The sequence below is a fragment of the Loxodonta africana genome, chromosome X, assembly GCF_030014295.1.
Source record: "Loxodonta africana isolate mLoxAfr1 chromosome X, mLoxAfr1.hap2, whole genome shotgun sequence".
Taxonomy (NCBI): domain Eukaryota; kingdom Metazoa; phylum Chordata; class Mammalia; order Proboscidea; family Elephantidae; genus Loxodonta; species Loxodonta africana.
In genome coordinates, this window is record NC_087369.1 from 136,159,460 (window position 1) to 136,176,043 (window position 16,584).

A 16,584-nucleotide genomic window follows, 5' to 3' on the forward strand; every position below is an offset into this window, starting at 1 on the left:
CCTGATTTCAGAACCTATTATACAGCCACAGTAGTCAAAACAGCCTGGTACTGGTACAACAACAGGCACATAGACCAGTGGAACAGAATTGAGAACCCAGATATAAATCCATCCACATATGAGCAGCTGATATTTGACAAAGGCTCAGAGTAAGTTAATTGGGGAAGAGATAGTCTTTTTAACAAATGGTGCTGGCATAACTGGATATCCATATGCAAAAAAATGAAACAGGATCCATACCTCACACCAAGCACAAAAACTAACTCCAAGTGGATCAAAGACCTAAACATAAAGACTAAAACGATAAAGATCATGGAAGAAAAAATAGGGACAACCTTAGAAGCTCTAATACAAGGCATAAACAGAATACAAAACATTACCAAAAATGACCAAGAGAAACCAGATAACTGGGAGCTCCTAAAAATCAAACATCTATGCTCATCTAAAGACTTCACCAAAAGAGTAAAAAGACCACCTACAGGCTGGGAAAGAATTTTCAGCTATGACATCTCAGACCAGCGCCTGATCTCTAAAATCTACATGATTCTGTCAAAACTCAACCACAAAAAGACAAACAACCCAATCAAGAAGTGGGCAAAGGATATGAACACACACTTCAGCTAACAGATACATGAGAAAATGCTCTCGATCATTAGCCATTAGAGAAATGCAGATTAAAACTATGATGAGATTCCATCTCAGTCCAACAAGGCTGGTGTTAATCCAAACAACACAAAAGAATAAATGTTGGAGTGGCTGCGGAGAGATTGGAACTCTTATACACTGCTGGTAGGAATGTAAAATGGTACAACCACTTTGGAAATCTATCTGGCGATATCTTAAACAGTTAGAAATAGAACTACCATACAACGCAGAAATCCCACTCCTCGGAATATACCCTAGAGAAACAAGAGTCTTCACACAAACAGATATATGCACTCCCATGTTTATTGCAGCTCTATTGACAATAGCAAAAAGCTGGAAGCAACCAAGGTGTCCATCAACGGATGAATGGTTAAATAAATTGTGGTATATTCACACAATGGAATACTACGCATCAATAAAGAACAGTGACGAATCTCTGAAACTTTTCATAACATGGAGGAACCTGGAAGGCATTATGCTGAGCGAAATCAGTCAGAGGCAAAAGGACAAATATTGTATAAGACCACCTTTATAAGATCTTGAGAAATAGTATAAACTGAGAAGAACACATACTTTTGTGGTTAGGAGGCGGGGAGGGAGGGAGGGAGGGAGAGGGCTTTTTACTGATTAATTAGTAGATAAGAACTGCTTTAGGTGAAGGGAAAGACAACACTCAATACATGGAAGGTCAGCTCAACTGGACTGGACCAAAAGCAAAGAAGTTTACGGGATAAAATGAATGCTTCAAAGGTCAGCGGAGCAAGGGCGGGGGTCTGGGAACCATGGTTTGCGGGGACTTCTAAGTCAATTGGCAAAATAATTCTATTATGAAAACATTCTGCATCCCACTTTGAAATGTGGCATCTGGGGTCTTAAATGCTAACAAGCGGCCATCTGAGATGCATCAATTGGTCTGAACCCACCTGGATCAAAGGAGAATGAAGAACACCAAGGTCACACGACAACTAAGAGCCCAAGAGACAGAAAGGGCCACATGAACCAGAGACCTACATCATCCTGAGACCAGAAGAACTAGTTGGTGCCCGGCCACAATCGATGACTGCCCTGACAGGGAGCACAACAGAGAACCCCTGAGGGAGCAGGAGATCAGTGGGATGCAGACCCCAAATTCTCATAAAAAGACCATACCTAATGGTCTGACTGAGACTAGAGGAATCCCGGCGGTCATGGTCCCCAAACCTTCTGTTGGCACAGGACAGGAACCATCCCCGAAGACAACTCATCAGACATGAAAGGGACTGGACAGTGGGGAGGAGAGAGATGCTGATGAAGAGTGAGCTAATTATATCAGGTGGACACTTGAGACTGTGTTGGCATCTCCTGTCTGGAGGGAGGATGGGAAGATAGAGAGAGTTGGAAGCTGGCAAAATTGTCACGAAAGGAGAGACTGGAAGGGCTGACTCATTAGGGGGAGAGCAAGTGGGAGTAAGGAGTAAGGTGTATATAAACTTATATGTGACAGACTGACTTGATTTGTAAACGTTCACTTGAAGCTCAATAAAATTAAAAAAAAAAAAACAGAAGTAATGTTCACAATGTTACAATGGTACAGCCTGAACACTGACTTATCGGAACTGATGCCAGCTGTCAGAAATGACTACATAATTAGCAGGGCCCAGTAAAAAATTAAATGTGGGGCTACTTCTTCAAAAATTATTAAGAATTTCAAAATTGCAGCAGCAGAGCATAGAACTATGCTTGGAACCCTCCTAAGTGTGGGCCTATGAAACTATCCCTGCTACCTGGAGGACTACTGCTGTGCCAGGAGTCATTCCTTTAGTTGCTGGATCATGGGAGGTCTCGGAGGAGGGTTTCAAAGTGAGGGCTTGGAGCAGCCCCAGGTGGCAGAAGACAGATGGACAGGGCATGAGAAGATTAAATCAGGGCACTGTTTGTATGCCAAGTATTTGGAAAATTTTCAATACTTTAAAACTCTATCATAAAGCAAAAAAAAAAAAGTTCAAAAAATTCAATTGCATAAAATTTGGGGTCACATTATTGTAAGATTAACAGACTTACACATCTAGCGGATAGGAGCTCTGGGGGTCCTTTGGCAAGTTCCAACTCTGTCCAGATTTGGTGCCACTTGGTTGTCGAATCTACTTTGATGGAGTGATTATGGCTGGGATGTCTAGGTTTATGGCAGCTGTTCCAGAATCATTTGATTTGTAAGGCTTGTTATGCATGTTTGGAACAGGGAAATTGAAATACTAGGTCTTCAAGGCCCATCTCAGCCCCCCAGGACAGAATTCACTGCCATTTCCCTCCCCAGCCTTGACCACTCCCCTCCATATTCCTTCTTCCTTTCCAAACCCCCTACCCCACACACACTAAGAACTTTAGCAAGGCTAGTTTGGAGAGCAATCTCCAATCGTATTATATCTTAATTTGTATTATCACAAGGGGTTTGATGTTTAACAAGGACAGTTCTACTTAGAGAATAGTGGTGCACCCAATCACTGATTCCAAGTGACAGTAAAGGATGGTGTTCTGGTTTGCAGCTCAGTTTTAGCTTTTCTTCCCTTTTTTAGAGACGATCTTGCCAGTAAGAGCCATAGCTGTAGTTACCTTGCTCCTAAGTTTGCCTCTCCAGTGTGTTATTATATCCTTTTTATTCTAAAACACTGCTCTAAATCAACACTTTTCAAACTGAATGCACAGATGAATCACCTAGGGGTGTTGTTAAAACGCAGGTTGTTAATTGAGTAGGGTCTGAACGGGGGCCTGAGATAGTGCATTTCTAACAATAATACCCACACACTCACACACACACACACACACACACTATTGGTCTGTGGAGCAAATAGTAGAGATGCTCTGAATAATATTAAGAGTTGGTCCAAACTAAGAGTTAGCTTTTGATTGCAATCTGTAGTCCATTATTTCCTAAATTTTAAAGCAACCGTCTATACCTACATGGCTACATTACATCTCAGAAGTCAACTGTCAATTAGCCTGAAGGTTGAATGTGCTTTTAAAAGGCTTACTAATTTAAGAAACTTGTTCTTTTTGTTTCCAAGCCACAGAACTCACACCATCAGAAAGCAGGAAATGTTGCCTGCCAACTAGTGGGGGGAAATCCCAAGCTTTTACAGTAGAGTTTGTGACTTCTGATTTTCAAATATGATCGCTAGTCAGTTCATTATTTTCAGCCTTTTAAACACTGCGTTCCTCCAACTTTTTTCTTTCATGAAATGTGAAAAACTCATTTAGGACTATGAATGTATTTAAAATTTCTTGCTTCCTTATCAATCCTCTCCATATAGGGTCTCTAAGAGTAGGAATCGACTCAACGAAGTGGGTTTGGTTTTTGAATGGGTTACTTTTAATGCCAAGCAATCTTATTCCTGGTGAATGCACGCATCCTAAGTTCAATTTTAACAAACTAGAATCTCATCTTCCAACATTTGGCAATGTTACAAAATCACATTGTTTTATTAACACATCATTGAATCAATTCTGACCCATCCCTTGAATTTCCTACATGCAGCACTCTCACCAGGGATTTATGAGGGAAAAAAACCACTAACAGATTCTAGCAAATTTTCTACTAGCTGAGGGCTGAAGTGCTCTAAAACCTATTTAAATACAATGCCTTAAAACAAAATAAGACACATTTACCATTTTGAGGAAAATCAGTTTAATAAGTCTCATATTTGCCATTTGGCCATATGACTAGAAATTGGTGAATCAGCAGAGTGCTTCTTGCTGAGTAAAATCTTCTTTATTCGAATCAAAAACCTGAAATTAAGAAAGAGCTCCATTAATAACACATAGTCATTAACAACACAAACTATTTCACTGAGGATTAATAACTCAGATAAATAGGCAAAAAAGCATTCAACAGAGAAATAAAGTGAAACACTGCATATACCTTTACATTTCTATCTCTAATAAGATATTTTTCTCTTAGTCACAACTCCTTAAAGTCCACCAACCCATAGTAATCTCTCCATTCTCTGAAATTCTATAACAATCTGTATCACTCAAATAGCAATCATCTAAAACATTCTACAATGCAGGTTATATTTTTTGTATGTATCCTGTCTCCCCCAAGTAGAGAGTTAGTTCCTGGAAGACAGGACTACGTTGTGGAATTTTTTCTTTTATTGTGCTTTAAGTGAAAGTTTACAAATCAAGTCAGTCTCTCATACAAAAACTTAGATACACCTTGCTGTGTACTCCGAGTTGCTCTCCCCTTAATGAGATAGCACACTTCTTCTCTCTATCCTGTATCCCCCGTGTCCATTCAGCCAGCTCCTGTTCCCCTCTGCCTTCTCATCTCGTTTCCAACAGGAGCTGACCACATAGTCTCATGTGTCTACTTGAGCCAAGAATTTCACTCCTCACTAGTATCATTTTCTGTCTTATAGTCCAGCCCAATTCCTGTCTGAAGCATTGGCTTTGGGAATGGTTCCAGTCTTGGGCTAACAGAAGGTCGAGGGACCATGATCTCCGGGGTCCTTCTAGTCTCAGTCAGACCATTAAGCCTGGTCTTTTTACAAGAATTTGAGGTCTGCATCCCACTGTTCTCCTGCTCCATCAGGGATTCTCTGTTGTGTTCCCTGCCAGGGCAGTCATGGGTGGTAGTGGGGCACCATCTAGTTCTTCTGGTCTCAGGCTGATGTAGTCTCTGCTTTATGTGGCCCTTTCTGTCTCTTGGGCTCATAATTACCTTGTATCTTTGCTGTTCTTCATTCTCCTTTGCTCCAGGTGGGTTGAGACCAATTGATGCATCTTAGATGGCTGCTTGCTAGCATTTAAGAAGACCCCAGACGCCACCCGCCAAAGTGGGATGCAGATCGTTTTCTTAATACATTTTGTTACGCCAATTGACGTAGATGTCCCCTGAAACCCTGGTCACCAGACCCCCGTTGCGGAATTTCTATGTGATCTTTTGCTTGTGGCATGCTAGTAATATGTTTCAGTCTACGTCCATTTTAAGTCACTCTCTGCTTTCTCCCAATCCTACTTTGCTCTCTCTTTCCTTATACTATACCCTAATATAGACGTAAATAGTACTTCAGGTTCAAAAGAATTATTCTTCTATTTAGACAAAAGTAAGACCACCCCAAAAGTAGCCTTTTAGGGTTAATTTTAAATAATGTATTTTTGACACTAGCATCATAATCCATACAACATCAATTGTACATTGTATAGTGTACAGGTAAAATTATAGAATGTAGGCCCATTTGTTCTAAATGCCAAGCATTTTTGGTTATCTAATCGGTTTCAGACTACACATTATAATGTTACAGAACTTACCGTATTAAGTACAGCTCTTTGCTTAAACAAAATCAGTAGAGTTATTAACAAACCAAGTAATGAGACAAAACCAAATGGTACCATGAAATATATCAAAGTTTCCTTCCATATGTCACCTAGGATTAAAAGTCACAAAAAAGGGGGAAGGATTAGAGGTTTATAATTATTTTTGAAACTGAATTATTATATAAATAAACTCCTAGGAACTGGTGGCGAACTGAGTTATATTTGGTAACTTCTGCCATAGTTGCCAGTGCAAAGATATCACAGGTATCACTTTTGCACTTATTACATAAAGCAGCTATTTGACTGAACTGTGACATTTGTTCTTTTCACTTAGGAAAAAAAAAATCCCCAAAGCACAATTCTTATTTTCTCACATGGCTTTGTTTAACGAGGACTTCGTGATTTTTTCATAACAAAATAATAAAATACTAACCAAAAGAACATGTCTTTTGTATCCCTTAACTATCCATAAGTCAAATTTTATATTATTTTAAATGCTGCTGTAGTGAGCAAGAGTTGGTCTTCAATAAAAGTTCCTGTCTGAGTGATAAGGCTAGTCTTAAAAGGCTACATTTTTAAAGCTGTCCCATATTGAGAGAGGATGAAGTTTTAATGGTCCTTCTGTATAGCAAGAAATGACCAATCACCAGACAAACTTAAAAGTAGCCAAAGCGTGTGCGTCCAAAACCTGTATCTCCCACTAACTCTGGACTAATAACAAAAAAAAAGTTGCCTTCAAGTAGATTCTGATTCAGAGCATCCTAAATCCTATACCGAGACCCAATGCTCCAACCTTGCCCTCCCCCCTCCTTTCTTTGTCCTATTCCTTTAGGATGTTATAGTCTCCTAAAAAGTTACCAGATTCATATGCACAAATTGGTTAAGATTTGCAAGGATTTAATCCAAAGAGTGACTAACAATATAAATTTTCTGCCATCCTAGATAACGGTGGGAAGGCAGAAGGTTCCTTTCTTGAGGCTCTGCAAATCATATATAGGCAGCCATTTACCTAAAAGTCAATCCTGAAGAGGATATTTTTTATTTCTAAGAAAGTTATTGTCCTATTTTTCTGTAAATTAAATGATCCAACAAGAAATGTTCTACAAGAACTAAGATCACATGCAACTCATGAAATTCTTGTTCCTAATCTCAAAGTCCTTAAGATTCTACTAAGAGATATCTATCAGGGCAAAAGAAATCTCAATAATCAATATCATTGTTAAGATGGTATATAAAACATATACAAGGATGTATATCAGCATATCCACTTTAAACTATGAGTTGACTTACTACTAGATACAATTCAGGAAATTACTTGCTCAATGTCAGTTCCATAGAGTCTCCAGATTTTTTAGAGCAGTGACAAAAACAAAAAATGTAGAATCAGTAAGCATTTTTCTGATTCCATATATCTCTTGGCCAATTGAGTTCTCTGTCTAATTTTTCTCCATATTGCTTATATGATACCTGATATATTGGACTTCTTTGTTTATTATCTATCTCTACCCAACCCAGGAATAAAATACAAGTTCCACGAGGGCGGAGACTTCTTCACTGCGACACCCCCAGTGTCTGACAAGAGTCTGACATATAGTAGTAGGTCCTTAATAAATATTTGATGAATGAAAAGGAACAATGGTACTACCACATTCACAATGAGACAATAGTGAAAAGGGAATTCCATTATACTGGAACTACCTGAAAGGAGATGCATGATTGATAGAGACACCAGTATCTGTGTGTATTGCATCTGTATATATATTTATACCTGTAATATATCTAAATACATGAAAAAGCAATGCAGAGTTTTTACTACAACTTTGAATGAATACTAGTAATTTCCATTGTTAAAGCTAGTAGTACTGTGAAGGACAATCATATTTTCCTTCACTCTCTAGACATTTTAGCTTATATTTTTATTTATCATAATCACTTTAAATTAGTGTTGAAAGTGAGCGGAATATGCATTTTACATATCATGGCATCTTAGTTATAAAAATATTCCTTAGGCACAGTACTAGACACTCGAACACAAGTGTGTTGTTGCTCGGTGCCGTCGAGTCGGTTCCGACTCATAGCAATCCTATACACAACAGAATGAAACACTGCCCGGTCCTGAGCCATCCTTACAATCATTGTTATGTTTGAGCTCATGGTTGCAGCCACTGTGACAGTCCACCTCGTTGGGGGTCTTCCTCTCTTCCGCTGATACTGTACCCTGCCAAGCATGATGTCCTTCTCCAGGGACTGATCCCTCCTGACAACGTGTCCAAAGTATGTAAGACACAGTCTCGCCATCCTTGCTTCTAAGGAGCATTCTGGTTGTACTTCTTCCAAGACAGATTTGTTCGTTCTTTTGGCAGTCCGTGGTATATTCAATATTCTTCGGCAACACCACAATGCAAAGGCTTCAATTCTTCTTCGGTCTTCCTTATTCATTGTCCAGCTTTCACATGCATATGATGCGATTGAAAATACCATGGCTTGGGTCAGGTGCATCTTAGTCTTCAGGGTGACATCTTTACTCTTCGACACTTTAAAGAGGTCCTTTGCAGCAGATTTACCCAACCAAATGTGTCTTTTGATTTCTTGACTGCTGCTTCCATGGCCGTTGATTGTGGATCCAAGTAAAACGAAATCCTTGACAACTTCAATCTTTTCTCTGTTTATCATGATGTTGCTCATTGGTCCAGTTGTGAGGATTTTTGTTTTCTTTGTGTTGAGGTGCAATCCATACTGAAGGCTGTGGTCTTTGATCTTCATTAGTAAGTGCTTCAAGTCCTCTTCACTTTCAGCAAGCAAGGTTGTGTCATCTACATAAGGCAGGATGTTAATAAGTCTTCCACCCATCCTGGTGCCCCGTTCTTCTTCATATAGTCCAGCTTCTCAGATTATTTGCTCAGCATACAGATTAAATAGGTATGGTGAAAGAATACAACCCTGACGCACACCTTTCCTGACTTTAAACCAATCAGTATCCCCTTGTTCTGTCCGAATAACTGCCTCTTGATCTATGTAAAGGTTCCTCATGAGCACAATTAAGTGTTCCAGAATTCCCATTCTTCGCAGTGTTATCCATAGTTTGATATGATCCACACAGTCGAATGCCTTTGCATAATCAATAAAACACAGGTAAACATCCTTCTGGTATTCTCTGCTTTCAGCCAGGATCCATCTGACATCAGCAATGATATCCCTGGTTCCACGTCCTCTTCTGAAACCAGCCTGAATTTCTGGCAGTTCCCTGTCGATATACTGCTGCAGCCATTTTTGAATGATCTTCAGCAAAATTTTGCTTTGCTTGTGATATTAATGATATTGTTCTATAATTTCCACATTCAGTTGGATCACCTTTCTTGGGAATAGGCATAAATGTTGCTCTCTTCCAGTCAGTTGGCCAGGAATCTGTCTTCCATATATCTTGGCGTAGATGAGTGAGCACCTCCAGCACTGCATCTGTTTGTTGAAACATCTCAACTGGTATTCCATCAATTCCTGGAGCCTTGTTTTTCGCCAATGCCTTCAAAGCAGCTTGGACTTCTTCCTTCAGTACCATCAGTTCCTGATCATATGCCACCTCTTGAAATGGTTGAACATTGACTAATTCTTTTTGGTATAATGACTCTGTGTATTCCTTCCATCTTCTTTTGATGATTCCTGTGTCGTTTAATATTTTCCCCATAGAATCCTTCTCTACCGCAACTCGAGGCTTGAATTTTTTCTTCAGTTCTTTCAGCTTGAGAAACATCGAGCGTGTTCTTCCCTTTTGGTTTTCCATCTCCAGCTCTTTGCACATGTCAATATAATACTTTACTTTGTCTTCTCAAACCACCCTTTGGAATCTTCTGTTCAGCTCTTTTACGTCATCATTTCTTCCTTTCGTTTTAGCTACTCTATGTTCAAAAACAAGTTTCAGAATCTCTTCTGACATCCATTTTGGTCTTTTCTTTCTTTCCTACATTTTAATGACCTTTTGCTTTATTTATGTATGGTGTCCTCGTGGTCATTGCACAATTTGTCTGGTCTTTGGTCATTAGTGTTCAATGCATCAAATCTATTCTTGAGATGGTCTCTAAATTAAGGTGGGATATACTTAAGGTCGTACTTTGGCTCTCATGGACTTGTTCTAATTTTCTTCAACTACAACTTGAACTTGCATATGAGGAATTGATGGTCTGTTCCACAGTTGGCCCCTGCCCTTGCTCTAACTGATGATATTGGTAGCCAAAGAATGAGGTGCTGCTCTAAAAAATACCTACAATTTGGAAGTGGTTTTGGAATTGGGTACCTGGAAGAGTTTTAAGGTCAGTAATAGTATGAGCTTAGATTGTGTTAAAGAGACCGTTGATAAAATTGTGGACCTCAAAGGAAATTCTGGTGAGGGAAAGGAAATTCAGAAAGAAGTGAGGAAAGCTATAAAGAAAGCTTCTCTTGTCTTAGAGAATACATATGGCACCAGTAACAAAATGTTGCTAAAAATGTGGACGTTAAATGTGCTTCTGGTGAGCCTTTGAAAGAAAGTAATGAACGTGTTTGAACGATGGAGAAAGGGCAATAGTTTTTATGCAGTGGCAAAGAACTTATCTGAATTATGTTCAAATGTTTGGTGGAAAGCAGAACTTTCAAGTGATGCATTTGAATATCTGGCTGAGAAGATTTCTAAGCAAGATCTTAAAGCAACCACGTGGTTTCTCCTTGCCGCTTATAATGAAAAGTGAGAGGAAAGAGACGGACTTAAAAATGAACTGCGCAAAAATGAAAACAGAACTTAAAGATTTGGAAAATTCTGTTCTACAACATAAGGACACGTGTCCTAGAGTGTTCAGGGACATGGCTACACACTCATTTGTTAAAGAGATTAAGCCTGTGACTGATGGATCTAACCAACTACCACAGCAGAAAACCCATCAGCTTAGACTGAAGCGGACAGAGAAAGAACAAAAGGAAAGAAAGCTACCTGCCTCTTGGAATTCTACAGGCAGACAGAGCTGCCTTGGTCTCGAAGAGTGGGACCATGGCCTCGGAGCCTCAAAGGGTAGTGCCACAGCCTCCTAGGTTTCAAAGAGTCAGAGCTTCACCAACTTGGTTACAGAGAGTGAGGCTGCCATTCAGTTTAGCCAAGAGGATGGGGCTGCTGAGGGGGCAGCGCTGGCATGCCAAAGGGGCTGACCGGGTGGAGTTTCCACTCAGATGGAGCAGGAGAATGGGGTCGCCCAAATGTGAGGGAACAGAGTTGCCATATCCGTGGGCCTTGAAGGTGGAGCTGAAGCTCAGTGCTGAGGGGCCTTAACCCAGAATCCAGAGAGCATGACCAACACCCAGAGTCTGGAGGGTGAGGCCATTGCCCAGATGATCTCAGAAAGCAGGGGATTGTTTTCAATCCTTGAGAGCTAATGTAATTTTTTTCTGCTGTGTTTTGGGCTTGCTTAGTGCTGGTTATTCTTTCTTTCCCTCTAATTTCTCCCATTTGTAATGGAAATGTCTACCATTGTACTTTGGACAACAGAACTTGTATTCCAGATTTCACAGGATCACAGATGAATAGGAATTTTGCTCCAGGATGGAATCCACCTAAAGTTTCACCCATGTTTGATTTAGATGATTCAGAAGATAAGATTATTGGACTTGGAGTTGATTTAAGACTTTTGCGATGATGTAACGGAGTGAATGTCTTTTTGCATATGGCAAAGGACATGAATTTTGGGGGGCCAAAGGGTAGAACATTATGAATTGAATTGTGACCCTGCAAAATAAGTATTTTAAATCCTAACCTCTGTGTTAATGAGACAGGATTAGTGAAGGGTGTGTCTTGAGACAATCTCTTTTGAGATACAGAAGAGATTAAACAAGCAAATGGAAAAGCTGAGATGGTGGAAGATTGATGCCAAGCCACGTGGAAATCTCCAAGGAACCAGGAAACAAGCCTAGGAGACAGGACCTGCTCCCAGAGCCAAGAGAGAGAAATCCTTCCCCTAGAGTCAGCGTCCTGAATTCGGAATTCTAGCCTCCTGATCTGTGAGAAAATAAATTTCTGTTTGTTAAAGCCACTCACTTGTGATATTTCTGTTATAGCAGCACTAGATAACTAAGACAGTCTTTGAGCTTCTCCATCATCTCTTTCTTTTGCAGAAAGTATAAATCTAGGAAAACTGGAAGTTGCCAGAAATGAAATGCATAAAAATCGATATTCTAGGCATCAGTGAGCTGAAATGGACTGGTATTGGCCATTCCAAATCAGATGATCATATGGGCTACTATGCCAAGAATGACAAATTGATGAGGAATGGCGTTGCAAATTCATCGTCAAAAATAACATTTCAAGATCTATCCTGAAGTACAACACTGTCAGTGATAGGATAATATCCATATACCTAAAAGGAAAACCAGTTAATACGACTATTTTTCAAATTTACACACCAACCACTAATGCCAAAGCTGGAGAAATTGAAGATTTTTACCAACTTCTGTAGTCTGAAATTGATCAAACATGCAATCAAGATGCATTGACGATCTACTGGTGATTGGAATTGCAAAAGTTGGAAACAAAGAATTGTTAGTAGGAAAATATGGCCTTGGTGATAGAAACGACTCAGGAGATAGCATGATACAATTTTGCAAGACCAACGTCTCTTTCATGGCAGATACCTTTTTCAACAACATAAACAGTGACTATACCTGTGGACCTCACCAGATGGAATACACAGGAATCAAATCAATTACATCTGTGGAAATAGACAATGGAGAAGCTGATACCAAATAACTCCAGTTAGATTACTATTCTTTTATCTCATACCTCTCCAGCATTGTTCTTCACTCCATTCACTCCAAATTCCAGTTTCTGAACAATAAATATTCACTTTGCTCTTTACTAAAAAGCACACTTGGTTGCTTTTATTTGATTTTCTTGTGATGCACATTTCATTTTCAATGGTGGTAGACTGAAAACCAAGGGAAAATAAGCTACCATCATTTGGTCTAACTGGAACTAGACAGATAACATTTGATTTGTCACTTTCAAAGTGGGTTTTGCTACATAAAAAATACATGCATCAAAAAGACTAGAAGGATGTATACCAAAATCCTAACAGTGATTATCTCTCTGGATGGTTGATTATTTTTTTCATTTTTTATTCTCTTCCTTACCTATATTTTCAAATTTGTCTGTAATGCTAATGGATTACTTGTAGTAAAGGGTAAAATTCCTAGGTGGCCATGGTGTTTATGAAGCCCCAGTATTTGGATGAGTGTCAAATTTTCCAGATTCCATAAACGGGAGATGCTACATACACTGAGTTAGCAGAAGATGGAGCAATCATGTGAATGTTCTATCTATGGAAGTTATAGAGCCCATACACAACAAAGTTTTGTTTGTTTGTTTTTCCTTATTGTTATTTTGGTTGACTGCCATCAGATCTGTAACAGTGCTCAGAGCTTGGCATGAAATTATACTTTCAGATATAAAAATGTGACAAGACCGGGTAGTCTCAAAGTAAAAAAAAAAAAAAATCACTGAAGCAATTACTTCTATTTTGCATTTCAAAAAGCTGAAGAGTGTTTCTCATCCAAAATAATGGCTTTTCTTTTGTTGTAACTTACCTTGGGAACCAGCAGAATATAGTGAAAACTTAAATGGACTGGGAATCCGATCTGGATTCTAGTACTAGCTGTGTAATTTGATTATAAATCAGTTCGCCTCCTTGGGACTCGGTTTTCTCATCTCAATATGAAATAAATCAATTTGAACCAGTGGCTCACCTACTTGTCTCTGTTGTTATTGTGTGCCTTACAGTCAATTACACTCATAGTGACCCCATATAACAGAGTAGAACTGTCCCATAGGGTTTTTCTAGGCTGTAATCTTTATGCAAGCAGATCGGCAGGTCTTTTCTCCCTTGGAAACACTCCATGGATTTAACCACCAACCTTTTGGTCAGCAGCCAAGCCTTAACCATTAGGCAACCAGGGCTCCTTGTCTCTGTTGTTGTGTGCTGTCTAGTCGATTCCAACTCATAGCGACCCTATGACAGAGTAGAACTACTCCACAGAGTCTCTTAGGCTGTAATCTTTATGGGGGCAGACTACCAGGTCTTTAACCTGCAGAGCCACTGGTGGGTTCAAACCACCAACCTTTTGGTTAGCAGCTGAGTGCTTAACCATTGTGCAACCAGGCCTCCTTTAACTTCTCTCTACCACTCTCTAAATTAGAAACCAATAAATAAAATTAACATATAACAATGTAGGGTCAAGGGCATCACCAATTGTTGGTGCTGGAGGAGAATTCATCTTGCAATCATTACCTACTTCCCCTGTCAGCCCCTCTTCCCCTGGCACAAGAAGTTCTCTTGTAGCCTTGTCAAACTCTGCCCTCGTTTTGACCTGAAAAGTATTCCTCAAGAAGTGGTTTTGGTGTTTGATGTTTCTTTTTACCCGAAGCCTTTGCACAATCCATTTTAGACCCTTGGCAACTTTAATTTTGTGACATATAATTGGAAATGAGGGACTAGATTGTCTCTAAGGTCCTACCAAACTCATTGCTGTCCAGTTGATTTCTACTCATAGTGACAGTATGGGACAGAGTAGAGCTGCCCCTCATGGATTTTCAAGACTGCAATCTTTACGGAAGCAGCCTGCCACATTTTTCTCCTCCAGAGCAGCTGGTGGGTTTGAACCACTGTCTAAGGTCCTATTAGCTTTAAAATTGAAAACCAATGAATAAAATTAACATAAAACAATGTAGGGCCAAAGGCATCTTTCTTTTACTCACTAGATTATTTGACTTTTCGGGGAATTTAACCAAGATACATTCCTCGTGTGGATAGCAACTGATTTGGGTTCTCATGTTTGCTATTTTATTTAAAAGGCTAAGTCTATGATTTTCCCAAATAAACAATGTTCTTACCACCCTGGTTGTATCATCTTCTGTTACTAAAACTTCATAAATGAAACATGCCGCTGGAATGGGACCTGCGGGCACGCTCCATTTCAGGATAACTTCATTTGAATCCTTCAGAGTAAGACTAACGTAGTCTGGTGGCAAAGGTTTAACTGGAAAGCAAAAGGAAACAAATTCAACATAGAGATTGTTGATTGTTGAAGCTTAGTAGTAGCCCTTATCAAAAGCTAGGGATGCCTAGTAACAGAAGTCTCTGGGGATAAACTAGGTGGCTCAAGACGATTCCCTATGGTGTGAATTGAAATAAAATTTGCTTGTCAACAGATAAGTTTAATGAGAAACTTGGTTATCTTGGAGGTATTAGTACGTCACATACTGACAAATATTAAAGTAAGAAGATAGAATTTAGAAGACTTGAAATCATTGCAATCCTTTTTCCATTTTGTAGCATGAAGAACAACCACAGCCAGAACTACGAATACTTCTATTAATGTTGTTGTTGTTAGCTTCCATCAACTCAGTTTCAACTCATGGCAACCCCATGTGTGCAAAGAACTGCTCCATAGGGTTTTCAAGGTGGTGACCTTTTGGAAGCAGATCACCAGGCCTGTCTTCTGAGGCAACTCTGGGTAGGTTCAAATCACCAACATTTTGGCTAGTAGTTGAGCACTTAACCATTTGCACCGCCCAGGGATTTCATAGCTGACTCTTATTTAGTGTTTACAATGTGTCAAGCACTGTACCAAGGATGTTACATCATAATTGCATGCATGTCTCACAACAGACCTATGAGGTGGCCCTGTATTATCCTCATTTTACTGGTAAAGATATTGAACAGAGATGTTAAGTAACTTGCCCGAAGTCACAAAGTTTGAAAGTGGTAGATCCAAGATTCAGAGTTCTGACTGACTCTCGAACCTATTGCTCTTGCAACTGTTAGAACTGAGAGTATAGACTCAAAAAATATTCAATCATTTGCCTTTTTGACGCCTGGGAATACGTAATTCCACCATTACTCCATCACTAACACTAAATCAAAGTGCTGTGTAGTAGGCCAATTTTTTGAAGCTGGGAAATTGTGAGTGTTAAATAAAAATGGCATTCTAGCCTTCATTTGGTTCCTTGCTTCCATACTTTTATATTTAATAAGAGCTTCCCGGAACACTCTGTTGGCCCTAATTTTTCTGGCTTTACATTTCCTTAAGGCTCTCTCACTTTCTCTCTCTTTCTGTCTCTCTGTCTCCCCTGTCATGTGGGTGTAAGTGGCCTAAACTAGAAACAATGTGTTAGAAATTGTTTGCTTATTATATCACCTATATTTTGAAGCTGAAAAATGAAGTAGCTGGGTCTGATAGCCGTGGATCGTGATGATCCATTAACACAGATATAGAAATCTTTATAGTCTGGTGACTTCAAGGAGGGAAAACTGCATCCAGTATTTTGTCCATTAATCGTCATATAGTCATCACACTGCATTGGGTGGTCCAAGCCATCATACCTGTAAAAAGAAGTATTATGAGAATTTTATTTAAGAGTATCTTGTGTACTAGTATCAGAGTACTCAATTTTCAAGTATATTAACATGTCAAATTAATTTTAAAAAATCATTTAATAACATGCAATATTTATTGAGCACCTGTGATGTGCCAGACCCTGTGCTAAGTGACAGGGATACAAAAGAACAACAGACATCGACCATGACTTCATGGAGCTTACATTCTGTGGAGTCCTCACAGAACCTCAAAGACATGTAC

General features: G+C 39.4%; 1 protein-coding gene across 1 annotated transcript in view; it reads right to left on the reverse strand.

Moving 5' to 3' along the window:
* IL13RA2 (interleukin 13 receptor subunit alpha 2) overlaps window positions 1–16,584 on the reverse strand; it is a 37,937-nt gene that overhangs the window by 7,989 nt on the left and 13,364 nt on the right. The window contains exons 5-8 of the mRNA XM_064278469.1: window positions 16,144–16,328; window positions 14,837–14,982; window positions 12,731–12,875; window positions 5,932–6,047 (exon numbers count right to left, since the gene is read on the reverse strand). Coding sequence (XP_064134539.1) covers window positions 5,932–6,047; window positions 12,731–12,875; window positions 14,837–14,982; window positions 16,144–16,328 — 592 coding nt within the window. The remainder of the gene's footprint in view (window positions 1–5,931; window positions 6,048–12,730; window positions 12,876–14,836; window positions 14,983–16,143; window positions 16,329–16,584) is intronic.